General features: G+C 44.2%; 3 protein-coding genes, 1 non-coding gene and 1 pseudogene across 16 annotated transcripts; 2 read left to right on the top strand and 3 right to left on the bottom strand.

The window, feature by feature from the left end:
* LOC133921007 (E3 ubiquitin-protein ligase EL5-like) lies at positions 1-2,343 on the top strand. Its single transcript, XM_062365704.1, has 3 exons — positions 1-544; positions 656-774; positions 1,346-2,343. Exons 1-3 carry the CDS (start codon positions 371-373, stop codon positions 1,740-1,742), a joined length of 690 nt encoding a protein of 229 aa, XP_062221688.1. The 5' UTR covers positions 1-370; the 3' UTR covers positions 1,743-2,343.
* Positions 2,344-3,502: 1,159 nt separating this feature from the next.
* LOC133923321 (U1 spliceosomal RNA) lies at positions 3,503-3,661 on the top strand. The gene has a single exon (XR_009910579.1). It is a non-coding gene; the product is annotated as a U1 spliceosomal RNA (small nuclear RNA).
* A 157-nt stretch (positions 3,662-3,818) lies between these two features.
* LOC133921006 (uncharacterized) lies at positions 3,819-7,946 on the bottom strand. Of its 2 annotated transcripts, none has more exons than XR_009910197.1 (6): positions 7,706-7,946; positions 6,179-7,087; positions 5,900-6,076; positions 5,145-5,235; positions 4,227-4,337; positions 3,819-4,103 (listed from the first exon to the last, which is right to left on the bottom strand). XR_009910197.1 is itself a non-coding variant. In XM_062365703.1 (6 exons), the coding sequence occupies exons 1-6, from the start codon at positions 7,856-7,858 to the stop codon at positions 4,058-4,060; spliced, it is 1,539 nt and encodes a 512-aa protein (XP_062221687.1). In that variant the 5' UTR covers positions 7,859-7,946; the 3' UTR covers positions 3,819-4,057. The 2 variants fall into 2 exon arrangements, 1 of the variants encoding a protein (XP_062221687.1); XM_062365703.1 differs by having other exon boundaries at positions 5,093-5,235.
* Positions 7,947-17,483: 9,537 nt separating this feature from the next.
* On the bottom strand, positions 17,484-18,648 carry LOC133920773 (F-box/LRR-repeat protein 14-like; annotated as a pseudogene).
* A 12-nt stretch (positions 18,649-18,660) lies between these two features.
* On the bottom strand, positions 18,661-25,460 carry LOC133921005 (F-box/LRR-repeat protein 14-like). Of its 12 annotated transcripts, none has more exons than XR_009910196.1 (3): positions 20,432-20,788; positions 19,758-20,007; positions 18,661-18,953 (listed from the first exon to the last, which is right to left on the bottom strand). XR_009910196.1 is itself a non-coding variant. In XM_062365696.1 (3 exons), exon 3 carries the CDS (start codon positions 24,534-24,536, stop codon positions 23,076-23,078), a length of 1,461 nt encoding a protein of 486 aa, XP_062221680.1. In that variant the 5' UTR covers positions 24,537-24,598; positions 24,969-25,071; positions 25,253-25,419; the 3' UTR covers positions 22,820-23,075. The 12 variants fall into 12 exon arrangements, 10 of the variants coding, with proteins under 10 accessions (XP_062221680.1, XP_062221681.1, XP_062221678.1 ...); XM_062365696.1 differs by lacking the exons at positions 18,661-18,953; positions 19,758-20,007; positions 20,432-20,788 and adding exons at positions 22,820-24,598; positions 24,969-25,071; positions 25,253-25,419; XM_062365697.1 differs by lacking the exons at positions 18,661-18,953; positions 19,758-20,007; positions 20,432-20,788 and adding exons at positions 22,820-24,590; positions 24,969-25,071; positions 25,253-25,419.
* Between the last annotated feature and the right edge of the window lie 2,229 nt (positions 25,461-27,689).

Below are 27,689 nucleotides of genomic sequence, written 5' to 3'. Positions count from 1 at the left end.
CATAAATACACCCCTCCATCCCTACTTTGTGTAGAGGTAGTTGGGCGATCGGCATGGCATCAGCATGAGCTCTCCTCCTCCTCCTTCCTCCCTCTAGATAGAAAGCTGCTGCTCCCATCCACAGTGCTGCCCATCCAAACGAGATGAGACTAATGACTGGTAGGAGATGGCTGGGTTCATCCTCCTCCTCTTCCTGCTCCAGATGGAGGGTTTCCACATACACCAATCACTTGTAGCGCCTCCTTCCGAATCTTGTGTTGCAGTGTCACGCAGTGATGCAACGCAATCGGGATAGGTAGCTAGCTGGTTGCTGCTAGGCAGACAGGTTGCAGGTGGTGTGTTGTTGTCTCACCTGTCACGTAGACGGTGGATGGTCATCATGGCCGGGATGCTCCCCGGTGTGGAATGCGCGCGGCGGCGGCGAGTCCGGCAGGGCGGGTCGTCGTCAGGCGCGGCGGAGGCGCCGTGCGGGACGCGGCGGCCGTCCTTCTGCCTGTATGCCGGCGGGCATGACCATGCTCACCTTGGCTCGTCAGGTTCCAAGGTACGCACCAGCTCATTTGATTCAATCGGCTATCTCTTGTTCATGTTGATTAGTGACAATCTTGTTCGTGCGTGGCGTTCTGATTAGTTCTTGCCGTGAGTTGGTTCACAGGAGAGGAGCAGCGCGTGCAAGGAGATGGCGCACGCATGGACGTTGGACAGCAACACCCGGGAGGCGAAGGAGAGGCTGGATCAGAAGCTCCGGAGCCAGAGAGAATCTGTGGTCAAGAGGTGAGTTCTTGACTTTTGTGCTTGCCAGTCTGTACGGTTCTTCAGAGCCACAGCATTTCTATCCTAGCTAAGGTTCAGAATTCAGAGGCCCTGTTTGATTTACTGGTTAGTTACTACTATCATCTGCTGGTAGTAACGATGATTTCATAATAAGGTATGGATGTGACTCTTGCTTGCCTCTAGCATCAGAGGTCCCTAGTACTGTTCATTTTACGAAATAAGATAGATTGATGAATTTCAATGCAATCATGTGTTAGTAGTTCCTTTTTGCAGCAACGTGCCAAGATGCTTTTGTACAGGGATCTAGTGCCATGTACTGTGAGATGCACAGTTTCCATTTATGTTTTCAGAGTAGATATTTCAGTACTCTGATCCGTCGTATGCATGTTCTGCAATAAGTAGTTCACATAAGCTCGATCCAAACCAGTGTCATGATCGTTCAATTTTCCCTTTTCTTCCCGCCATGGAATCTGCGAGATCTTCGATTATTAAAGTCACAGTAGTTGATTCGTTCCTGCTAAATAATCCAGAAAACTAACAGCGATGGCTGCTGCAACTTGCTGTGCTGCAGGCATCAGAGCACGGGCACCCTGCGACCCCCGACGACCAAACCACACGCCACGAGCAGCGGCACCGACGGCAGCAGCAACCACTCGGCTACGGCCGCGGCGCCCGAGGCTGTCACGACGACGACGATGCCGTGCGCCCTACAAAGGGAGGTGTTCTCCAAGAACGGAGGAGGCGCAGCCCGGCGTCGGTTCAGCTGGAGCCGGCTGGGGCGGAGGTCAGCGCCGGCGGAGGAGGCGTCGGAGTGCGCGGTGTGCCTGGAGGAGCTCCGCGCGGGGGACGTGCTGGTGCACCTGCCCTGCGCGCACCGCTTCCACTGGGCCTGCGCCGTGCCCTGGGTCCAGGCCGCCTCGCGATGCCCCGTCTGCCGCGCCCAAGTCCACCTCGCCTCCCCTAGCTGACCAACGAATCAACCTGACGCGCGACGTTCCAGCCGGTCCGTTGTTTTCGGCTGGTTTGCTCCGCACGGCGGACCAAGGCAGGCGATGCGAGACCGCGCACGGTGCTCGCATGGCACAACCAGGCCAGGGACGCGCGCGCATGAGGTGGGTGGCCGCGGCAGGCAGGCAGCGCGGGGTGCCTTGTCCCGAGGCGAGGCCGCCACGGACGGACGCCTGTGCTTGTGCGATTGTCACGTGCCCGCTGTTCGTGTTGGTTGGTGGACTGGTGGTTGGTTGCGGGTGCATCCTGGTTTGCAGAACGGTCGTGCGGTGCGGTGGTGAGGGGGGAGGCGTCAGATGGTGCGCGGGGAGGGCCGAGGCCGGCCGGGCAGACGGTGCTGCAGATAAACGATCAATGCACGGAATACCGCTGAGATGCATGCGCGAACCATGATCTCACAGGGAGTAAATTCGCCCGTGCCAGTTTGGACAGTTCATTGAGGCCACTTGCCCAATCCCTCCCATCCTAAATATAAGTTTATTTAGGTTTGTCCTAAATAAAAAAATTTATATCTGATCATCAATAACAAAAAAAAATGATAACATAATGTTGATATTATTAGACTCACTGTAAAAAATATTATCATACTCCATCTGATCATAAATACTTGTCATTTTTATCAGATCTTTGTCAAAACAACAAGTATTTATAACTAGAGGAAGTAATATATAACTATTTCTATTTAAAATAATTTATTTTTTATAGATATTGTTAGTCAAAATGGTATATTGGAGACCGTGTCAATGTTCCGATAGACTTATATTTAGAATTGGATGAAATATACTTAAAAAAATAAGTTGCTTAGTAGCTCGCGAGCTATCCTGAATTTGTATACGCAGTAGCATGACAAATACGCGTTGCAGAGTATTCTACGGTAGGGAGAGGTGCTAGAACGTCGTTGTGTCATGGGTGGCTACCACATCTCCGGTGCAGGAAAGAGTTATGGCTGTGAAAACAACACCACTATCGACAGGACTGGAAGTCTGGAACCACCAGTGTCCAATGGAAACGGCACAGCACGATCGTTCATACCTTTTCGCACGAAGGATGAGGCAGGATTTGATCTATATATTAACTGGTCGAGTTGATAACTAGACTGAGATCACGACCATGTAAGTGAATCCATCTCAAGCAGCTGATAAGGCTTGCAATACGATGCCCAGTCAAAATGGAAATGGACGTACCTTCCATGCCACCTCACCACCCGAATTAAGCACGAATCCGACGCATCATGGAAGGTGAAGGGATTTCAGTGATAAAGAAGATATGCCGATGGGGATGTAGGCAGATAATCACTATCTTTTGGGTCTGAACGAGCCACGTCGAGACTCCAGAGATTAGGGTATTTTTTTTTTCACCCCCAAAGATTCTCTCTTTAAGCAGTGCATGTTCAAAGGTGACTAGGCGTAGGCGAGATGCAATGATTATGACAATTTTCTCGTGGCTAAATTCGAGCTCAAATCGGCCTGGAGAAGAAACGGGTTTTTTTTCTTGTCGGCCCAGCCCAGCACTGTGATCCAGCTGTCGCTGCTGGGTGGCGGGGGTGACCAAGAGCGCCGTGTGAAGGCCCCGAGCCGTCCATGCGGAATCCAACGGCAGCAGCAGCACGGCGTCGTGGTATCTCTCCTGGGAGCGCGGGGTTTAGTCCCACCTCAGCGCCTCAACCAGTTGCGGGCGGGCGAGCTGCCTACATAGCGAGGGCATGGGGCGACGTTCTTCCATACTTACCTGGACGGGGTAGATCGGCGATCATGAAGGCCAATGGCCTAGATCAGTGGCCCACATTGCACTTGGTGGGTGCGCTGGTTTACCATCTCCTCAAGTAGGAGAGTGGACGTCGTAATTTGTGATAGAGGGGTACGCGTTCGCGCGGCCCTGCCAATCTTTAGTAATTATTAAATTTTGATCCCTGGCTCAAACCAATTTGTTTAATTTTAATTGTGGCCTAAGTCGATGACCAATTAAATTTTAATTATATACGGTAAGGAAATCTGCAATTATTAGCAAGTTCTTTGACATAAGCGAACATCTGCACCTAATGAAGAAGCTCCAGCGTCGGGTAGAATAAAATTGGACTAGAATTTACACATATGTCCAGATTGTCATACATGGGGAAGCTACAAAAGCTATATACGGGTCTCTTCTCTTCGGCAGAGAGACTCAGCGGTGCCAACTGTCAAAGATGATAGGATCACCAACGCCTGACTGAACCAGCTTCAACCGTGAAGCGGCGGCAGATGCCGATGCGACGGGAGGCATGACAGTGCCAAGGTCTTCAAGAGGCAACTTCGCAGACGTCCCCACGGCACAACGGGCACACCCTGCAGGGTTGTAACGACAACGATGTTGCGAGTAGTGAGAACGTGTTTGGAGACACCGCGCAATGCAGCCTGTGACTTGCGCTAGCCAGTATTGATGATACATCACAGAACCAGGAAGGATACCTGTTTACTTCTTTTAGCCACTTGTCAACACACTGCATGTGGAACTCGTGTTTGCAAGGAAGAGTTCTTATCTGTTCTCCGTCCTCATATCCAGTTAAGCAGATATGGCACCTGATGAGAGAAGCACAGTGAAACGTTAGAGATTTCAGCATCAGACCCTCCAACAGAACAGAAGGGTGGTAAAGGAACAAAAGGAAAAGAAAAAAGAGACTAGCCAGCAGGCATCTCTTTCAATGCAAGGTGATCAAACTGTTGCCAAGCGGAAATACAGAAAAATAACATCACTTTGCAAGGCATGACTGACTGTAGCTCAAGGGTTCTAGGGCATAAGAATGAGCCGTAAAAACCAACATTAGATGTCAAACACAATTCAAGTGTCCAAATTCCAGAAGAAGAAAAAATCTAAACTTTCAAATACCACAATGCCGCTTATCCCCATTTATCCATTCCAAGCACAAAAATGAAATATGCAACTAGAAACTGTCAAGTGATAGTAATAAGAACCACTGAATAATACAACTTTACACAATAACTTACTTCTAGCTGTTATTATATATTATGTCTTGAAGACCAACAACATTTTCCAGCAAATACTACTTCATAAGATACTCTAAGGTGCTAACAATGCCATACTTTCATGCATGAATTTATATTGATTCTTATTCATTGTGTCATTATTTGTTTCCTGAATGAATTCGCGGTATGACCGCCTAACTCATTTCAAATTTGTAAGACAAAACTGATGCCTGTTACGAGGACATGGACCTTTTTCTATTTGAAGCAACTCTCACAATTATACCAAAACCATATTTGCAAAACTTTTGCCTTACGAAATTTACTGAGATTAGAAACGATGAGAAGCTCACTGTTCCATATCATCACTGCATTGGGGTGTCTCAAGCTTTTTGTGGCTCTTACATGGCAATGAATTAACTACAGATTCAGGTGCCTGAACACAGACCATGGAAAGTGAAAGTGATGCAGGTTGACGGTGAATTTCATCCAACACCTGAAAAGAATTGCACAGGCCATTATTACAAACTAGAGTAGTGATGTACCACAAATGCAAGAAGCAGCAATGGAGTTCACAGTTCACACACATTGCCAACAATCTGCTCCCAATTTAAGTAGCTCCTGTACAAATTTAGTTTTAAGTACATCATATATTTACTGTACAGCTTCAAATATGCCTGAACCACCCAACCAATTGTTTTCAAACTTTTGTGATGTGCCTTGGCCTCACAAAATTTTCGATTATCATACAGACACACAACTTTTAGAGGTACTACTACTTGACCAACATTGTTTTGTTACTCTGATGTGGTTTACTCATTTGAAAAAAAGAAGTTGAACTTCATAAAATTTCAAAACTACAGCAAAAAATGCTAGACACTATATCAAACTTAGTGCTTTTCAATTTAATTACAAAGGCCAAAGTAGATTAACATCGTCAGATTAAAGTCTGGAACTAGAGTTGAATCCCAAAAGCTGTTAGTTAGAATACAAATGTAGACGTTCACAAAAGAAAAAAGTATACAAATGTAAATGACATATCACTGTCAAAAGCACGACAACAGCAAAAAGACTTTGGCCCCATATTCTTTGTTGTGTCATCATGTCACCAACATACAAAACTAGAATGATGACGATATTCAAATGAGCACGAAATAAACCTCAAATAATGCCTCAGTTAACATGACGATTCTTGATATACTTGTTCGCGCACTAGATTCTTCAGCAATCAAGAAAGAATCACAGGTGCATCGGCCAATTTGATGAATCCCTAACGGGCAAGCAGAAGTACTTAGTTCACTACCACTCTCAAAAACAGCACGGCGATGCTCCCTAATCTGTAACAAAGAAGAATACCAAGTTAAGAACATGTGATCATGAGATGAATAAGCGAAAATCGTAAGAGCAAAAACATATGACATGTAGGCATAAACAATTACCCGGGATCTTGAATACTGGCTTGCTCTGATTGAACCATGGCGTCTGCGATGAAAATATCTTGACTCCTCCAACTCTCCAAAAAGGTCATCGCCAAGGTCTAGCCATGTACTGTAAAATCCCAGGTCATCTGTATCAGATTCAGGATAACCTCTAGAGCTACGTCTGGAAAACGCATCCCATAGAACCCTTCTATGATCCCTTCTTGTTTCATTGCTGCTTGAATCTCTAGAGCGTCCTAGACCATCATTTGAGTAAATGTTCATCATGTCATCATGTAATATACTCCCACCACTCTGACCATGTGACCCACTGAAAATGGGAACATCTGCTCTGGTAGGGAGTGAATCTGGTGTTGATTCTCCAATTACGGACGATGCAGTTGAAGTGTTAGGCAACATAGATGTTAAGCTAGATTGAGATATATCTGATCTTTCACTTGACATGACAATTGTGGATGAAGTCCCTTGGGGAGCTATCTCTCCTTCTAAGTCAGCCATGATCCTTTCAGATGTCATTAACGAGGGTTGGGGATCAGATTCAGACATTGAACCTCCTATTTCATTGGTGCAGACTGTGCTAGCAACATTTTCCAGCTCTGATCCTATAGAACTTATTCCTTCTCTCGATGTTCCATTAACATTAGCTGCTTCATTACTGACATTTCCCCTAACCATGACAGCTTTTCTGGATGAGCTTTCAAGGTCACTTGTTTCAGCGTTTTCAGTCCACAGGCCATCTTCCTTGTTTTCATGACAATTGAGGTGATTGAACCGGAGATGATGGCTTATGGTGCTTGAAGACGAATGCACTCTTGGATCTGTCTCACTGGAGATATGGAGATCCTTAGCAGCTAGAGAAGCCCGAAAATCCATTGCATTCACTGCTCGCTCTGCTTGACGAGAATGAACCTATAGACAATATCTTCCTGACATCAGAACATCAGAGAAACAACCGAGAAAATAAGGTAGCGAAAGACACAATCCCTTACCCACTGAAAAAAAAGAAACAACAGGCACAAACACCTACAATGTTGCAAATTGCACAAATTGCTTCAAAATGTCATTTGGAGGCCCAGTCCTTTTAATGTGCACAGGCAAATCTGCGAGCCATTCACCCTTCATTTATGTGCATTATGGAGGGGTCCATGATAGGAAGTGTTCACAATAGGGTAGTAAGTTCAGAGGCTATTCATGCTTGCAAGTTGCAGATATGCAAGGAAGGACCACGAATTTTTCAGTCCATTAGCCAACCGCTCCATACTTATCATAATTTACTAATAGCTCAAAAGCTCCAAAAGCATGTCAAGTTCATGATTTGCACTCATGCCTAACTTCCCCTAAACCAAAATTACGTCCCCAATCAGCAGTCCCAGTCCCACAACCCGGAATCACCAGCTCCTCGCAGCGAATCCGCCCCTCCACAGAGGTTAATCCATGCCCGAGACAACCGCGATTCGAGCCTCGAGACCCAACCGCGCTCGCCGGTACCTCGACTCACGCGACGACGCGACGCGGTACTGGAACTACCTCGTGTGAGCGCGAGGAGGAAGCGGCAGCCGCGGCGGGTCTCCAGCCGTCTCCGGCGGCGGCCGCCGAGGATCCGGCACCGAAGCACCCGGCTAAGCCGAGGCGCGACCGGTGGCGCGGCGGCCCGTCGGCGTGGCTGCTCCCGGCGCCCATCTCGCTCGCGCTTTTTTTGCTTTGTTTTTCCTCTTCTCCGAGTGAGAGAGAGCGCAGGAGGAGAAATTGCGAGGAAATCGCTTGAAAGTGCCGTGTGTGCGGGGTCGTGCCGCTTTATATCTTGCTTGGTTTGTCTTTTTTTCTTTTCAATCGGACCCATTTTTACCCGACATTTTTATTAGAGACCCTGAAAATGCGGGACAGCATTTACCCTAAAGAATAGGATTCTTTGCAGGGACTCAGATCCTCGTCGGCTCAGCCTCTATTTTAGGTTTACCATCAGACTCTATGCATGTTCGTATTTATAAATTACCAATTTTTATCTGAAGGCTGGTTGGTTTATCATCTCAAGTCATTGACCATCACATCTGGGTCAAGAAAAATGGCATCGATCGAGAGTGTGGGAGGAGAGAAAAAAAAGCAAATTTTTAGTGTGTTTGGTTCGAGTAGTGAAGTGGTGATGATCACACTTTTAATTTTCTTATTTGGTTTAAGAAATATGATAGGTTAATTTATTACCGTCTCATTCCTCATATTTATCCTACCAAAATTCATAGGATAAGATGATGATGGATCGTTTAATTTAGGACAAATTGACTCTTCGGACAAAACGTATCATTTTGTCTTTCTTACTGCCACAATAACACATCTGGTGATGAACAAGCATCCAACTCGTACTAATCTTCTCTTTGTTGTTTCAACTTTTCCTGTGGTTCGCGTGTTAATTTGCATCAGTAGATAAGTCTAGTCCCGTTGCACGATCAAAGATTCTTGTTTTAGGATTCAGCTATGGCTAACTTTTCGAAGCATACATGTTATACAGTAAAAAAGAGGACCGTACAAAACACCTGATTATTTCTCGGAGGGCATGTACTTCGCGACAGCAGGATGCATGCACTATGGACGCCCATGCATCCTCTTGCTTAGAGTTTTTTTTAGGACCTCTTGCTTATAGTTAGAGCAGGTATGGTAGCACACCGTTTGATGCATACATGCAAGCAAGCCAGTAAGATGGATTAGTCATGGGCATAAAAAACGTTGGTTTGTTTATACCAGACCGCATCAGATGATTAAATTTTTCCCCTGCAATAAGGGCGGATCTTTAGGAGGCGCCCCCCCTCTAGCGTTCTACTATGGAGAAAAAGGAAAGATAAGAGGAGAAAAAAAGAGGAGGATAATGAAGGAAGAAGTAGATAAGCCTCTAGCCATCCATCCCGCGTCCGGCACTGCAACTTCTTCCTGATTCAAAGCACCGGAACAATTCAGTTAGGCTGCTACGGGCTTTTAGTAAAAACTGCTACTTCAACTCACTAGACCAGAATAATCCATGCTGAATCGCTGATTGGCCGGCAGGCCATGTCGCATGTGTAGTCCTGTCAGGTCCAGCAGCATCTTTGATCCACTCTGGGCACGAATCTTAAAGAGGTACGGGTACCGAACCTTTCATCGTTTGGTGTACCAGCACCGGAAGACACACCTCCTCTTTTGGGACGGCTTGGCTGCATTTCATGCCCTGTAATAATTTTCTTTTCTGAAAGGTCATGCTGTGTTATGATTTGGTTCCTTTGTTCAGGTAGGCTCCTCCTAATATTCAGACAGCACTGCAAAAGGAGTATATATATATATATATTCAGACTGCAGTATTTCTGACAGTGACAACCATTGGGCTCAAAGCCGGTGCAGACAGGCTGGGACTGCATAATGATACTGGTGCACTTGGTCAGAAATATAGTTATCGTCAGTTAGGTAATTGGCGAGCAGCTGCTTGCATGAGCACAGTGCTGTCGTGTTGGACTCTGCAGAATTCAGTGATGAGCATATGGTCATGTACTCCTGAGAATGGAAAGCTTAGGCTCTTAAAAACACATTTTTTTTTTGCTTCATGCAATCCAGAAGTTCATAAACGAGTCTTCAGAAATAGGCAGAAAAGGGCAGCATCAAGTTTTCGGGGATGAACAATGAAAGCAATATGCTCAAAAACAATAAACAATCCCTAGAAGATACATCACAACCAACTAAAAAGTCTGAAGTACTCCTACCAAATGATACTTATGAAACACTTGTAGTAATATCCAAACGGGCAGTTTGCCTAACGAGAGATTTCTTTAAAGGAAAGACAGTGACAACGCCAAAAAAAATGTGCTGACAGCTCCGGATAACCAACGCAACGCCTTGATCTTTTTTTAAATACTGAAATTAGTTACAAGTTTAATTATGGTGGTACTTGAGTGGCTAGAACAAACGAAAGCAAATGCAGGGTTTAGGATGTGTTTGTTTGTCTGAATTTCTCTAAGTCTAGTGTGATGGATGTGTATAATTTTATAGAGAAATGTATTTAGTTATTCGTATCTATTGTTCTAGTTTATTTCAACGGATGCAAATATACGGTCTCATACTGGTCCGGTCCGAGAGTGAAGCTCGAGAGCTTTATTCCACAGTTCGGCTCGGTAGATACATACTCTATATTTGCTCATGCAGATAGTTACACTTGTCAATATTATAAAATCATCTTTATGTGAGTAAACAATCACAATTTCAACTCTTGCATCTGCTCATACAGTCTCAGATTCAATCAAACAAATAGAAACTCAGCTCATCCTATCCAAATAAATATAACCAACTAAATATTTTCCTTTTTAAAAATATGATTCCACCAAATCTACTTTCTATTAAACTAATTATACAATTCAACTCTACAAAATCTTATTGGAGGAACAAACCCAACCTTAGGGAATAGTTCGGTACGCTTTACCCATCAGGGACGCCGAGGTTGCTCCATGTCGAATATCTGGTAGTGACCACTAATCTGTGCAGACACTGACTATTTTATGAATAGTGCTCAATGTTTTATGAAGCCAAAATTTCAGCATAACGTTCTGTTCAAATGAGAATAAAGAACTGAGAAGCTGGCACAAAATTGTCAAATATGCTACTTTTATTTCGAAGTTGATACGTCAGTTCAGTACTATTGTTTTTTTTTTTATCAGCACTGCAATTTTCAGTGCTACTAAACAAAGTGAGAAGGTAGTTTAAATCTTCGAATTAAGAAGCAAAAGACTCATTCTGCTCCCATTTCGTTTCTGAATATATATAAATTTTGCTCCCATTACTTATTCTTGGATTTACTTAGCTCGTAAGGAAGGGTAGGTACGTGCAAATATTTATGCCACGATGTTCACTTTCCTACGTTTTGCGATATTGCGTGTGGGGATAGCTACGAATGAATGGCTGCCTGGTCGTGGCCTGGCTTACCGGTTCGGCAATCAGCATGTCATGTGGCGCCGCTGGGATTTTGACTTGTGCGGATTCCTTGGTGAAGTTGATGGGTCACTGTAAACAAAATGTTGATTATTACTTGTAAAAGCACATTGATAAAATGGCAGATAGGTCGCCAGGTAGCTGATTTCTTCCATTTCCTAGATAACTCCATGCAAATCACCATGTCTTTTGGACAACGATGAGCAACCAACAAATCGCCAAGTTAGTCAATGCATATCAACGCTATCCTCCAAAAACATTTTTGCATATCAGCGCCGTTTCGTAGTTAATTGTTCTATGCCCATTGTTTCGCAAAAAAGATATATTTGTATGTCCATTGGAGTAGACTAGCGGCCTGCCTCACCCAAAGACGATGGCAGCGGGAAAAATTCCCGTGGAGAATAGGCAACCATTTTTATCTCCGTTTGAAGGATAATTCTTATTTTTATTCTCGTTCTCATCCTTATCCCCGTCTCCGCATGTGGGAAACAATTTTTTCTCATCCTCATCCCTCGCTCGGGGAATTGTACTCGACGGTCCCTGTCCCAGCTATAATGGTATTTGAGTTTGGTGCAAATTGTACTTTGAGATGGATTGGATAGCAGATGGATAAGCCTTAGGTATATTTGATGCATGCATATTAGCCCATATATAATATAAACAGGGCCTGTGGGGAAAAGTTGACGAGGGACGGGTTATTATCTCCGACCCCACTAGATTCGACGGGGATGATTGCTCCCCATTTATATCCTTGTGCGAAAAACAGTCTCTATCTTCGTCCTCTAATAAGTGAATTCATTACTGGGAATTAAGGATCGGATCCAACAAAAAAAATAGTGTATACTAGTAGTATTCCATCCGGTCATATGTTTTGGACAAAGGCATGGTGTTTCAAATATAGGTTTGACCACTATTTTTATTTGAATATTATTTATAAAATACAGTAAAGTTGTGATGAGGTGAAACTAATTTCAAATCGAATCTGTACATACGATTTTAATATTTTTAACATAAATATTTTAAAAGATATTGATGGTCAAAAATTTAAAAGTTTGATTGGAATATTATCCAAAACATTGTGTATTTATGACTGACGAGGGTATTATTCATGTGTCAATGAGGATTTATTTGGTTTATTCATGTAGGTGGTGTTGGGCTCAAGCGTCACGTGGTCAATATACATTTCGGTCGAACCGTAACCTGTGGCCCAACTCAAATCCTGCAGCTTGGTCTAGGTCTGCAGTATCTATAGTTGGTCTTGTCCAGAGCGACACTGGATAGTTTTTCGTTTTTTCAATGTATATGTATCAGGTTTATATAACATTTTTTAGTTTAAGTAGGACATCTAATAAATAAGATATCTGATCATTTTTATTTAGTATCCGTCATTGCTACTGGTCTCGTCTCGTGTCTCTTTTCGGTGCAATATCTATAGTTGGTTTTTTCTGACATCAGATAATTTTTTTGTTTTTTAATAATCTATTATATGTATCAGGTCTATATAATCTTTTTTAAATCTAAGTAGTACATCTAACAAATAAGACATCTTATCATTTTTACTTAGTATCCGTCACTGCCACTGCCCACTGGTCTCGTCTAGTGTCTCTTTCCGATGGGGATCCACGTACACGTATGCACATGCTTCACGGTTCACGGGGGCTGGCAACGCGAGCCAGGACACAAAGTTCGGGGTCAACCAGATCGGAGAGTGCAGCAAAAACCAGCGACTCTCGCGTCTCGACCACCGCGCGCTCAGCGAAAACTAACCGGCTACTTGAGTGGCGTTGCAATGCTCTGCACTCTCTCGTCCTGCAGGCTGCAGCCGATTCTTCCATCTCCACCGGCCTCCATGCATCGCAAAACCACCGTCCTGTTCCTGCTGCTGCTGGCTTCCTGCGCGCTCTCGGCGTCCCGTCCGTCGCGTCCCCCAGGTCCAGGTACGCAACGCGGCACGCATGCTTGGGTTCCCACTTCCTACTCGTGTTCCAGTCAAAACCAGGTCGGTCTTGGCGACCGACCCCTCATTTTTCTGATGGTGTTGCGCTACCTGCTGCGTAACTGCGTATGCCCTCTGTGTCTTGCAGTTTGGGCACGGCAGGGCCAGGATGGGCTGCACCTGCATGCAAGGGTGGGGGCGGTGGCTGCAAGACGGCGTTTGGGGGTGCGACTGCCGAAGCATCCTCCCTCGCCCAACGCCAACGGCAAGAGGACGAAGATGATGCCCATGCCGCCGCCGCCGCGCCGATCTAACTAGTGGAGTTGGAGCTGTTTCATGAAGAGTGAAGAGCAGTAGGGCTTCGACACACATCAGTATGCGTCCAGTGGGAATAGCCAGTTAGCCACTGAGCTGAACTTGTAGTTGTCTGACCTCAATTACAAAACTCCTCTGCTGCCCTTGAGAGTTGAGGCTTTAGTTGCACAAAAACCAGTACTCATGTCCATGTCTCTGTTGCATTTGGAGTTTGCAAGCTGCATCTTTGCTAACTCATTCCTGCCTAGCTAGTACACCTACTATATTGTCACTCTTTATGTGACTTCTGAAAAGATTAACAGGTGTTCCGTCGTTCGGATGTGAAGGAAACATATTAGTGCACACATCTCCTGACGAAAGAGTTAGCAGTGAAAATTACCGGCAAGCTTCACTCGAGAATGATAATCATGCATAGAGGTAAATAGGAAGAAAAAGAGTACAAGAAAAAAATAATTTTGACCCAAACAATCGTTAGAATGTAACTGCACTCATATTCCAGAAATCTCCTTACCCGTCACTCCTATTGCAGAGGTAGAATAATTTTGGCTTTATATATAAAGGGGAGCAGAATTTGATAGCACATGAGCTCGTCCAGCCAGTGAAACATCTATACCATGCCATCGTGCAGAATGGCGTGCTCGGTGGCTGGTGTACATCAAACAATTATGTCGAATCCCTCCTTCGGATCATCTTATACAACTCGTATCAGTTCTTGTATCAATAGTTGGTACGCATATATTTTCAACAGAAGTAGACATCATAAGTATACATTGATTAAAGTACAATATTAGAGTACAATACATAATTCATTACAATAAAAGTCCCTAGTCATCATTAAACAAAGCCTCACAATACAACAGAAAATAACGCAAAAACGAACCAAGCCCTACAGGTAGTTTGAGTGCGGAAAAAACCCATCTTTTCTATTCTTCATCTTCAACTTTGACGAAGTCAGCATCTGGATCATCTGAATCCACATAGAGTAAGAGTGAATACATAAGGTACTCAGCAAACCCTACCTCACAGAAAGACATTAAATGCATAAAGGTAGATTAAGGATAAGGCTGTAGAGTCTTTAGATTTTGCAAAAAGCTAGTTTTTGATACAAAATTTAATTTGCAAAGACCATCTTAAAATATTTTTGAGGGAACACATAAGTTGAGTTTATGAGGTTGGTAGTCCTAGGGGAGATATTTTCATCCTACTAGTTCCCACACTTTTTTTACCAGTGGACACACAATCCATGATACTCCAGGCACATAGCTAACACTTTTTAAAAGTACAAGCACACCGCCCACTCACACGCCAAGGAGGTACTCACGCCAGAAAGCTAATCATTGTGATCGAACCATCGCATGTCCTTAACCGAGGACACGACTATCCGAATAGGTTTAACACTCTGCAAAGGTTGTACACTTTACCCATAAGATATGCACAAACTTCAACCTTAGCAACTGATGAAACTATCATAACGAGACACAATGTCCTTACAACATAGCCACAATATCCACTCATGAGACACTAAGATACCAGAGACCTTAGAATATTCACAGGAATGACCACTTAGTAATCTCAAGGCTCTGATATAGTCTTAAATAACATCACCAGCCAAACCTTAGGTTATACACTACACAAGTCTTCTTCTGGTTCCTGTACCCACTACCGGCCTCCGAGTGGGTACCGAACTAAGTTGAAGGGGTTAGATCAAGTCCTGCCCATTCAGTTTATGTGGTTGTACGATTGAATATTATGTAGTATGTCATAGTGCACTGGTCCTTATACGACCGAGACAAATGTCTCCTAACAAGAACACCACAAAGATGAACCTTGCTCTAAGGTAATTCCCACTTCTATGGGTACCTTACTCACACTCGTCAAAACCACACTAGAGTTTCCATGAACACATCTTAAACACACCAAGCACACAACACTTTATACTTTTTTTGAAAAGACATGATTAACATATATAATTATCCCGATTCTTTCATTTGAACAAATCAATGCTAAGCATGTTAGTATACAAATATTCATCCAAACAATCATTATAGTTGATGTTAGGGATTTTCTAGGATTTCAATGGAATAAAGTTGATAAATCAAGGTATGTCATAAACAAGTTAGGTCATAACTACATTAACATATTTTTTTTCTAAAATCATAGTTATTAACTTAAGCATGTATATCCCTATAATTTTAAACAATGACTCTACGGGTTGTGTTTAAAAATATAGGATCAACATGATCAACGGTGTAAGACTTATCTTCATTGAAGTCATCGTCCACTCCTTTGTCAAACTTCAGATCCTCTAGGTCTTCCTTGAATACGTCTTCCTCTAACAAACACAACAAACGATAAAAACGCACATACAAGCAATCAATCAAATGATTATATTAAAAACTATTAAATTACAAAAAATATAAAATTTATATGATTGAGTAGGTCTCGAATTTAGATGAATATCGGTGAAAGAATCGTTAAAAACGAAGTTAGGACGGAGAAAAAACGAGCTTTAAAAAATTTGTTAGAGAAAAAATCAGCAAAGAAAAAAGGAATATTCTTAGAATATTTCTCGACTCAGGCTAGGCTTGACTTGGCTCAAGGGTGGGCCCACCTATCAGCAGGGGGAGAGAGGATAAGGGAGAGGGAGAAGCGGTCGGCTCGGGCGGATCGAGCAGAGAGTGAGAGGGAGAGGCGATGGGGGTGGCAGATGGTGGCGTGTCAGCGACGGAGAGCGGCGGCCGGCTCTGACGAGCGACATTGTAGGGCGACGGCGGCTGGATCCGGCTTGAGCAGGGGTGAATTTGGTTGGCAAGGGAGAGGATCGGTGATGAATTGGGACGGAAGAAGCTCCAATGATTGATAAAACGGAGCAAGGACTCAGTATGATGTATTATACAAAGCAATGAATCCTTGGCATTTGCATCCTCCAAAGCTGTTATGATGTATTCTACATGTGCTCAGTTTGTTTCACATCTAAGTTCAGTTTGTTTCACATCTAAATTAGAAACTGATCCTGGCATCGGCAGTGCGTGCAGCAAAGGCATTTCACCACTTGGTTCATGCGCATAGCTAACACATCATCCGACATCGAGTTCAAGGTCCATCGGCGAGGAACAGCACGCGCGCAAGATGCTGATGAGCGGTGGCTCTCTGTCCCGTCTTGCACCGCGGAGATGGGGCGGGCAAAGGCATTTCACCACTTGGTTCATGCGCATAGCTAACACATCATCCGACATCGAGTTCAAGGTCCATCGGCGAGGAACAGCACGCGCGCAAGATGCTGATGAGCGGTGGCTCTCTGTCCCGTCTTGCACCGCGGAGATGGGGCGGTCGTCGACGGCGCCTCAGGCTCCGTCGGCCCATGTGCTCCACACAGGACGTCCTGGCCAGATGCGGCGCCACAAACCGCACGGCCGGATTGAGCCAGGAGGCGTGTGCTACTGCTTTCCAAAGCGGATGCTGCGCAGGCATCAAAACAGTTGCATTCACCGCCCAACTTGCTAGCATTTGAAACTTCAGCACCCTAACGGCCTCACAGCTAGACCTGCAAGTGCCTCGTGCCCACAATTCACGCACAAGATAACACTCTTCTTCCTTTTTCTTTGTGAAGATTATACTGTAAAGACATTTTAGATAGAAAATATGGAGACAGACTATCGTTAGAAGCCTCATCACGCGTCGGAAGTTAGACAAAAATCTTTATTTAATCGATGAAATAAAAACCATATAATCTAGCCGCGGCAACATAATAGGTACAACTGTCTTCAAAAGTGCTTCTGTAACTCCTATAGTATGAGAAAATCAAACTCAATCTTTACACTATTCGTATTTTCCGTATAATTCTTATTTCTTTAAGGTCTATTTGGTAGAACTCTCTCTAATTTAAATGAAGTAATTCTGTGACTGAAAATGATTCTTTAGAATAAATTATATAGAAAAATAATTATATGCAAAAAAACGAATCAAGAAAAGCTATTTTTTAAGCTCCCAAGCTTCTAGTTCATTTTAGAGAATCACTTACACGAATTTTACTCAGAAAGTTAAAAGCTGAAAGGTGCTGTTTAGTAGAACTCCTATAATTCCAACCGAGAAGCTGCTGTGAAAACTCTACCAAATAGATCTAAAACTCGTGGCTTTCAGACTCCGCGGAGTAGTGAACTGATCTGGCAGCCCCTTGGACAGCTTCCTTAGAGATCAGACAACCTACAACGGTCAAAGACTCTAATTTCTGTGAACGTGCCAGCTCGACCATTCCATCATCGGTCACATTTTCACATTTCCAGAGAGTGAGACGGCTCAAGCACGGGGCACGCACTATGAAATTCATCCCATCATCAGTTACCCCCACACAATCAACAAGCTCGAGTGTCTCCAGGAATCGTGCGGATGAGAGGTCCTTCATCCCCTCGTTATTCAAAAAGCTGGCGCCATTTAGCGTGAGAAAACGAATTGGACAAGAGTGAATCAGTACTACGACACCCTTCTGTGTGAAGCCTATTTCTCCTGGCCACCCGGCACCGCAAAATGTAAAGGTGAGCTCAGCAGCTTCAAGCATAGGGCAGCTGAGAGAGAGAGCCATAAGGATATCATCAGTCAACGGTTTCCTAAGAGAAAGGCCACAAAACAAAGGTATGAACCGAAGTGAGATACTCTTAAGGTTGCTGCAGGTCTGGAACAGAACGGCTCAGTTACTACAATATGTGCCAACCTCAAATCCTTCAAATTCTAGCAACAAATGTCATATTTATACTGGTAATGAGCATCATATGAGGGGTCACGGCCCCGTACGCCAATAATCACCATTGATCTCAAACTCAAACTTTTGAAGCTTTGTCCATCCTGGACCAAACTTTAGGAGGTCATATTGGCTGATTCCATTGCAATCCTTTACCACAAGTTCTTCCAACAATCCGGCCCTGCCAAGGTACTCCAGCCACTCCGTGCTGCCTACTTTCACGCAGTCGACAAGATGGAACGTAGATAAACTCTTGCACCCAACCGCCAACGAGAGAAGGCCTCTCGAACTTGTTGCTGGCGCAAGGTTCAGCCTGAGGGCCTTCAGCTTCTTGGAATATGCTAGATAACCAAGGCCGGAGTCATCAATGTAGGAGCAGAAGCTTAAGGTGAGATCCACCAACGAAGAGCAGTGAAATGAAAGCACAAGAAGGCCTTGGTTGTCCAACTGCTTCCCTTGGTTGGACGTCCAACCCGAGTAATTGATCTCAACTTTCCACAAGTTGGGGAACCGGGAGCACAGTGATGACGAGGCTTCTGTTGCAGGGTGTCGCCATATTCTACAGGGTTGTCGCCATGCTGAACTGAACTTGAGTAAGGGACATGAGAGTGAGTTGCAGTTGCCATCCCCATAGTTGACTGGGAAGCATGAGGCACACTGCTTCCCACATTTTGATCACCTCCTGAAACCGATACAACCCTTTGTGGGTCGTAGTAAACTGTATCATGGCTAGGTTTGTCCACTGGATAGTTCCATGAAACCATTGTTATCCCAGTCGATGAGGACCATGAATCATGCCCAGAGGATAAAGGCGGATAAGTAGATGGATTTGTCTGTTCCATACTGATGACCTGTCATTACCAAATAAAGTGGTCATTCTCAGCGCATTTCTAATCGAAAACAATAAGGTGGGGGCAGAAATAGCTAAGTACAGACCAGTGGGTGACTAGGCCATAAGATTCCATACAACATAGTTCTAACTCGTAACCACTAAACACTGTGTAGCAAGGCGCTCAAAACTTTCAAATACAATGTAAAAACGCATCAGTGCGATAACACACTGCTACGAATACAACTTACAGAGCAATCTTTATCAACTATTTGTTATTCAGTTAGAATCTAGTTTCTCTAAAACCAGCACAACATCATTGTAGCTCAAGTATACCTTGTAAACATCTCACCCCCCGACGTACAATAAATTGCATAGATCATCATAATTAAAGCTACATCATCTACAACTGTAGTACTAATTAGCACATATCACGGACTCGTTACCTCCTAATTACACCAAATCGACAACAAAATCCGACCACATCCAAGTATACAAGCAACATCAGAGTAAACGAACACCCAATGTCTGCAAAGCACCTAAATTAAACGCCTACAAACTAACAAATTAGAAGTACTAGAAGCCCACAAGATAAGCATTCCTGAACTGACATACACTAGAAAGCACTTCATTAACCACACGAAAAATCGCAGCATTTAACCATGGGTACTTCGACTTTCATACATCGTAACACTTACAGAAACTCGTCATAACTAACCACAAGAGTCGAGTTTACCTAGATACTACTTTCCGCCTCCCTTATCTCAATCAAGAACGGAGCAAAGAAACTTAACACGAGTAAACAGTACCCCCAAGAGAACCGTACCTCAAACGATCAGCAGCAAGGCAGGGCGTTTCCTGAGACGGAACGGGGACAAAGGCGGCGCCTTTAGCACTGACGGGGCGGTCGAAAGAAGAGGGATGGAACGGCGGCGAGGCGATCGTCGACTGGGCGGCGGAGAAGCCCCGCTCCGTCTCGACGAGATGGTTCCCCGCGGCCTCGTCTTTCTCCAACGGGGATCCCTAAAACCCTCGCTCGTCTTGCACTAGGTAGGTATTTTTTTAAGGATTTGCATCTGTCAACAGGTGACTTTTATAGTTAAATGGTAGAAAATACTATGGACGAATTTCTAACTCGAGACTGTATATTTCGATTATAACTAGGCTACCTAATATCTTATGTCCCTATGACTTTTTTTTGTTTTATATCAAAGTTTAAATTTGATTATTTCCTTTTTTTTAATTTGATTCTAATATATCATATTTACTGAATTTTATTTACCGGTAAAGAAGTCTACACTATAAACATTCCTATTTCCTATGCTGAATTTACATACACTAGCAAGCACTTAACTGATTAAACACATGGAAAATCGCAGCGTGCAACGAGGCTAGCGACTCCTAACAAGTTGCATCAACAAAATTAGAAGAAGAAAAAACTATTAACCCAGCATGGCATTAACGGAACTGGTCAGAACTAAGCAGAAGAAACAAATTTACCTAGGCACTAGATTCCACCTGCTTGGATGATTCATGTCAATAATTTTTTCCCTCCGCCCTTGCCTCAATAAGAAACGGCTGCACTGAAAGGCAACGCAGTTAAAAAAAGGGGGGCAAAAATCTACCTCAGAGAACGATCAGAAGCAGGGTTTCATGAGAGGGGACGGAGAAAAGCAGGCGCCATCAGCACAACCGGAGGGAGTGAGCAAGGAAGACACGGCGATGATGGTCGATTGGGCGGCGGAAAAGCTGCGCTCGGCGGAGACGGGATCGATCACCAGGCGCCCTCCGGCGTCGGCCCTCTCCAGCTAAAGCCCTCGTTCATCTCGCATCCTGCGTGGGGATTTCTCACAGCCGACGATACGGGAAGGGCAACAAAGGCAGATGCTCTGTGTCCTATGCAACCAGAATGTGTCAGATGTTGGAATTTCGCGAACGCACGTGTAGCGCGATGGTCTGCTCGCAGGCGTGCGAGCGAACTCCCGACCTCGCACCTGTAATTAGAACTCCTCCGGAGCAGCGCGCACGCTGATGTCCGGCGTCTCATGTCCCCGCCACCGCGGGCAACCTGGCCAATGTGCGACGCCACGAGCTGAGGCAGCAATGTGTGCTTTCAGACCTGACGCAGCCCAGGCAGCAAAACGGATTGCATCCAACCCCAACCTGATAATCCTTCATTCCTTCCTAATCTATGCGCGCGCACGCACACAGAGCTATAGTTGCAGGTGGCAACTCTGCACATCTCATGGAAATACATTTTTTTAGAACTAACGTAAAGACCATTTTAAATAGACAAGGAGACAAAAGACTGTCATTAGAAGCCACGCCATGTCTAAGAAGTTTGACAAGAATCCTGAGTCACTCTAGCATGGCATTGTACTTCGAGTTTTATAAATTAACACTAACAGAAACTCGTCACAACTAAGCAGAATAATCGAGTTTTACCTAGATGCTATGCTAGTTTCCTCCTCCCTTATCCCAATCAGAAACGGCGCAAAGAAACTTAGCAAGTGACCAGTAACTAAAGATGATACCTCAAAACGATCGGCAGGAGGAATTTCTTGAGACGGAACGGAGGAAAAGGCGGCTCCTTCAGCACGGATGGCGCGAAAGAAGAGGGAAGGAGCAGCGGCGAGGCGAGCGTCGACGGGGAGGCGGAGAAGCCCCGCTCGGTCTTGACGGGATCGATCAGTTGGCGCCCCGCGGCCTCGCCCCTCTCCAGGAGTGCTAAAACACTCGTCTCGCATCGCGCGGTGTGATCGAGGTTTTCTTGCTCCGGGACCGCAGCGGGCAGCGGCGGTGTCACCACCCACGCACACACGAAGCGGATGCTATTCTGGGCTGGGCTGGGCTTCACTGGACCAGAAATTTAAACAGTTATGAGGCCGGACGCAACATGACGTCTTCCGCAATATAACTTGCAATTCCGAAAGAAGTAGCACGGCAATGGACACACTAGACACAACTCGGAACGTTTGGGGTGTGTTTGTTTTTTCATATTTTTCCATCTTAATCTAGCGGATAAGTGGGACTTTTTTAAAAAAAAAATATTTAGTTGCCGAAATCTACTATTATAGATTGATTTACCCGGATGTAAATATACGGTCTCATTCTGATTCAAGAGGAGAGCTCGATTTGCGTTTCACTTTACAGTCTGATTCGACGGATGTAGATTCTGCATCTACTCATGCAGCCAGACCCATTTACCAATGTCTCAGGCCGACAAACCTATTTACAAATTTCACACAAATATCTTCATACGAGTAACCAATCACAGTCTCAACTTTTATATCCGCTTATATGATCTAAAATTTAGTAAACCAAACAAAGACTCAACTCATCCTATTAGACAGATACAACTAACCGAACATTCTTCTTTCTCTCAGTCTAGTTATACAATGCAACTCTATAAAACCTCAAATATAACTCCACACAACATATTTTACTCAATCTACTTATATGATAGAACTCTATAAAAACTCGTATAGAAAACTAAACATACCCTCCTAGATTGCGCGACATTTCGAACTGCCCCTTTCAACAAAGTTGCTCTAAATCGAGTTTCGGCTCAGAAAGAAAATTGAAACAAAGATCTTGTCTTCATGCAAAGATGTAATCGGATAAAAGGGAGCAAAGGTGCAAATAAAACTCATCACCAAGTTACAGCTGTTGCAACAATTTGGAAACATTTATGCAATAATTTGAAACAAATTTCGCAAATTCAAATGTACCACAAAATGAAACTATAAGTTTGCCTCTGGAATATCCAAACTTAACTGTAGTATTTCAACCTGCTAATCCCGGAAATCTCGGCACCAAGACAGCTACACTTGCAACTGCCAAATCTACACATCTCATGCAAAGACATGCTAGATAGAAACAAGGGGATAAAGGCTGTCAACTGAAGCATCATTATGTATAAGAAGTTTTGACAAAAATCCTAAGCTACTAATTGGAATAGAACATATGAAGCGCCGATTCTGGTCACAGCAACGTCACCTGTCCACCAAATTACTTCCCTAATACAGTACATAGTTTAGTAACTACTACTAGTAAATGGGAAATAACAGCCAAAGATTACGTCCAAAGATTCTTCCATTCTTCATTGACTGCCCAAGCTTTCAGAATTGGCGAGAGGGTCCTTTCATGGAAATATTTGGCTGAATAATGTACTCACTTCCATTTTTTTCATTCCTTTTAGTCTGTCAAAACCTTCAGGCTCAGCCGAGTAGTGAACTGATCTGGCAGCCCCCTGCACAACTTTCAGAGAGATCCGGCGACATCCTATAACAGTCAAAGACTCCAATTTCTGTGAACGTACCAGCTCGGCCATTCCATCATCAGTTACTTTGTTGCATTTTCGGAGAGTGAGACGGCTCAAGCAAGGGGCACACATGATGAAACTCATCCCAGCATCAGTTATCCTTTTGCAATCCACAAGCTCGAGTGTCTCCAAGAATTGTGCGGATGACAGGTTCTTCATACCCTCATCATTAAAATTGTTGGCGCCATTTAGCATGAGAACACGAATAGGACAAGACTGAACCAGCATTACAATACCCTTCTGCGTGAAGCCTATTTCTGATGGATACGCGGCATCGCAAAATGTAAAGGTAAGCTCGACAACCTGAAGCATGGGGCAGCTGAGAGATAGAGCCTTAAGGCTATCATCAGTCAATGGCGTCCTGAAAGAAAAACCACAGCGCAGGGGCATGAGCCGAAGTGAGATACTTCTAAGGTTGCTGCAGCTCTGGAACAGTGAAATCATCTCGCTCTCATTTAGACCAATGACATAGTCAAGGCAAAGTTTCTCCAATGCTTTGCACTTTCCCAAGAGGAAACGAAGTCCAATTTCTGGCTCAGTTATAATATGTGCCAACCTCAAATCCTTCAAATAGTCACAACAGATATCATATTTGTATGGGTAGTGAGCATCATATGAGGGATCACTGGCACCTGTTACCCAATAATTGCCATTGATCTCAAACTCAAACTTTTGAAGCTTCATCCATCCTGGACCAAACTTTAGGAGGTCATACTGGCTGATTCCCTTGCAATCCTTTACCACAAGTTCTTCCAACGATCCGACCCTGCCAAGGTACTCCAGCCACTCCATGCTGCCTACTTTCATGCAGTCGATAAGATGGAAAGTAGATAAACTCTTGCACCCAACCACCACTGAGAGAAGCCCGCTCGAACTTATTGCTGGGGTAAAGTTCAACCTCAGGGCCATGAGCTTCTTGGAATATGCTAGATAACTAAGACCTGAATCGTTAATGTAAGAGCAGAAGCTTAAGGTGAGATCCACCAACGAAGGGCAGTGAGATGAAAGCACACGAAGGCCTTGGTTGTCCAACTGCTTCCCTCTGTCGGACGTCCAACCAGAGTAATTTATCTCTATTTTCCACAAGTTGGGGAACCGGGAGCACAGCGTTGACAAGGCTTCTGTTGCAGGGTGAAGGCCACATCCAACATGGACAGTACCCCTTTCCTCTGCCTCGACAGTGTAGAGACGCTTCGATACAAGGGAAAGAGAATTAAGATCACTTGTCCTGTTAATCCGCTTGATGATCTCTGCAAGCAGGGGCTCCGGGAGATCCTCCATCGATTAATGCAGCTGTACTACTCGAGCAATCTCAGGGTTGAGCAGATATTCAGACTGCTGGACTAAAATTAAGGTGATCAGAATGAAGGATATGAACGCAAGAGAATCATATCGCAGCAGAAAAACTCATATAGAAGCATAACTTGTGAACCTCTGAAACTTTTTCCTATAGATGTTAAAATTTCATGTGTTTGTTTTCACTAATAAATAACATGAACAAAGGTGGCGCCCCATTTATTTCTAATTGCTGAGCAACCAAAGAAGGTATAAGCAACATAAAATTAAACTAGCATACTAGGAATCTGAAAATTTCTGAAACGAATAGCAAAACGATTCTTGGAACAAATCAACGAGTTAGTAGTACAGGTCTGCAAGTTAACACCCATCTGCCGAACTGAAAATATATTTGGAAGGGAGCACTTGAGTAATCACATGAAAGTTACGATTGCGCAGCATGTGACGACGCCTACTCCTGAATTGGTTGTCGTATGAAGCAAATCAAAATTATTTGCTCGAGCACCAGCATACGTTACAGCTTCGAGTCCGAGTGTCCATCCATTACAAAATTAACAAAAACAGAATAAGTAAACAAAAGTAATTTCAACTAGATACTAGTTTCCTTCCCCCTCATCTCATTCAAGAATGCGCAAAAAGAAAACTAGCACAAGTTAACCCCCCCCCCCCCTCCCCAGTCCCCACCCCCAAAAAAATCATACCTCGGAGGAACCAACTATCACGACAGCAAGAGAAGAACAGACGGAAACGGAAGCGATGGCGCTCACGTCCTCGGCACTCCCCGGCGGAGAGCGTTAAAACCCTCGTCTCCTCGCATCGCTCCTTCCCTCCGGCGTCGGTGAGATTTCATCTCTTCGTTTCGAGCTGAAGGGGAGATCTATCTGCCTGTGGTCCCCATCAGGAGTTGGGCTGGGCTGGGCTGGGCCAAATATAATATGGTCTGGAATCTCCCATTTGGCACTGGGTCAATTTTCTTTGCTTCTTCTTTTTTACCATTTCTCTTTTCCTTTTTGGAGAAATACCACCTGGTACCTTTTTTTTACATCAACACTGGGTACAAAATGTAGTATCTAAATTCACGCCACACTCTACATATATAGATCCACACACCAGACTACACATATCTACTGAAGAGATCCACAGAGTCTCTGGCTCCGGCTCTGCAAACAACACGTCGTACTCCTTTTGTGGTCCGCATGCGACGGGCACGTCGTACTTCTTTTGTGGTCCGCATGTGCTTGAGGCTATCTGAAAGAATTCTAGTTACAGGGTGTGAGGCCAGGAGTCGAACTCCGGACCGACCGGTCACACGCCGGCGAGCTACACGCGCCTTCGCAATACCACCTGGTAGCTGGTATTTTAGTACTGAGCACTTGAGCAGTGAGCGCCAAAGAGCAGCAGCAACACAACAGTTATCAATGGAGCACTTTCATTTCCAATGAAAATGATGGAGAATTCTTTCATCACCAGTGAGGCTATGGAAATTCAGTTCCTCCATAAGAAGAAAACTCTCCTTATCAATGGATCCTTGGCCTGATCGGGCAGTAGAAACCACTAGCTCAACAATGTTTCGGTACTTTGATGTGCAAAGCCAAAAAAGGTCATATATATTTTTCTGGGTTTCTGGAAGCTCATATAGAATCACAGATCTTTAACTGAATTTGATAACTGAAGCGTCTTGTCTGACAAAATATTATTGTTCATAGTGTAGTTCGCACAGGGACAGTCATAGGTTCCTGAAAAGCGCTTTCTTTAATTCTGTGGATACCAAGCAAGCAAGCAAAGCAGCAAACTGCACAATGTTTTGAGCCTGTAACATCAGTGACACAAAAGCGTAAAAATTTATGTTCCATATATCGTTGCTACACCTCAGTCCCACAAGAATGAAGTTGAACGAAAATACCAAGTCTTCCACACAGGACAAACCTCAGGAAAGTTGAAGGAAATGCCATATTACGTTGCATTAGCTTAGCTCAGTCTTCTCCCATCCACCAACGGCCAGGGGTGATGCTTGATGAATCAGAATCCACTCCATTATTGGGGATGAAACGAAAGCTACTCGATCGTAGTTAGGAAGAAAATGATTAACTAATACGTGCTTGTGATCTTTTTCTCTTCTTTCTTGCGTTGATTTTATGCCGTCCCTATCCTGTCCATTGCCCATTGTCATCGCCAGCTTTTGAGACGAGAGGAGAGGGTAGGAGATGGCGAGATGCCTTTCAATCGTGTCCTGGTCCGGACCCACACGGCACTTGGCCGATTCTTGGTTGGTTTCGTTATTTCTCTCCACAAGATTCGACTGCGTGTCTGCGTAAGCGCTGCGAACAACGATATCCTTTGTATCTGAAAAAGAAGACGAGAATATATATCTATCTCTGACATAATATCAGTCAATTCGATTTGGATGGCTATCTGCTACTTGCAGTCAGTGATTGTCCTAGCGGTCAAGATTGATACAAAAGCTTGGAATCAAATGGTACAGTACTAAGTTCCATGCAGAAAATTAAGAATCTAGCTTGTCACTTGTGTGTGGTGTGCTGATTTCAGCAGCTGTGTGCGCAAGGACATGTGAAAATTTCCCCTTGTGAATGAAGCGTTGAAAAATGCTCACAAGCAAGTCTCTATGGTTTATCCTCGGCCGTAGAGAGAATCCACCCGCAAATCGACAGGATTTTTTTTGCCTGATTACGACTGCAGGTGTGAACCGGTGAAGCTTAAGAATCTGCTTAAAAGCTGAACGTGCGGCTGCAGTTCAATATTTCTCTTCATTGGAAAGGAACCGTCCTTTATTTGTTCGATCTGAATAGTCTCCCAAATCATCTCCTAATGACCCCAAAAATCATCTCTCAATGATGCGACACCGACCGATCGATCGATCGATCTTCGTTAGTTTTTTGTTTGTTTGTCTGACAGTATAGCCTCGCTTGCTGACAATGGTTTAATGGTTTCTTTGGTAATGCATACCTGCAAGCTTGAGAAATGATAACAAGATTTCTCACAGAAAAAAAAATGGTTCAGTGAAAGTGTGCGCTGCAAACTTCGAGATGGAGGATACAAGCTAGTGTTGACAAAGGTTTGGGACTTGGGAGTAATGGTGTGCCCATATCTGAAAAGCAGATGCATTTGTAATGCGGTCTT

Source organism: Phragmites australis, chromosome 6, assembly GCF_958298935.1.
Source record: "Phragmites australis chromosome 6, lpPhrAust1.1, whole genome shotgun sequence".
NCBI lineage: Eukaryota > Viridiplantae > Streptophyta > Magnoliopsida > Poales > Poaceae > Phragmites > Phragmites australis.
The sequence above is the reverse complement of the archived record's forward strand: the minus strand, read 5'-3'. Positions and strand labels throughout refer to the sequence as shown.

Bases quoted from the DNA above. Each gene is read 5' to 3' on its own strand.
- LOC133921007 (XM_062365704.1), top strand. From the start codon at position 371: ATGGTCATCATGGCCGGGATGCTCCCCGGTGTGGAATGCGCGCGGCGG. The intron at 545-655 runs GTACGCACCAGC...GTTGGTTCACAG, and splicing joins TTGGCTCGTCAGGTTCCAAG to GAGAGGAGCAGCGCGTGCAA. The intron at 775-1,345 runs GTGAGTTCTTGA...GCTGTGCTGCAG, and splicing joins AGAGAATCTGTGGTCAAGAG to GCATCAGAGCACGGGCACCC.
- LOC133921006 (XM_062365703.1), bottom strand. From the start codon at position 7,858: ATGGGCGCCGGGAGCAGCCACGCCGACGGGCCGCCGCGCCACCGGTCG. The intron at 6,077-6,178 runs GTAATTGTTTAT...TCTTTGTTACAG, and splicing joins GCCAGTATTCAAGATCCCGG to ATTAGGGAGCATCGCCGTGC. The intron at 4,338-5,092 runs GTGAGCTTCTCA...TTCTCTCATCAG, and splicing joins TGCAGTGATGATATGGAACA to GTGCCATATCTGCTTAACTG.
- LOC133921005 (XM_062365694.1), bottom strand. From the start codon at position 24,536: ATGGAGGATCTCCCGGAGCCCCTGCTTGCAGAGATCATCAAGCGGATT.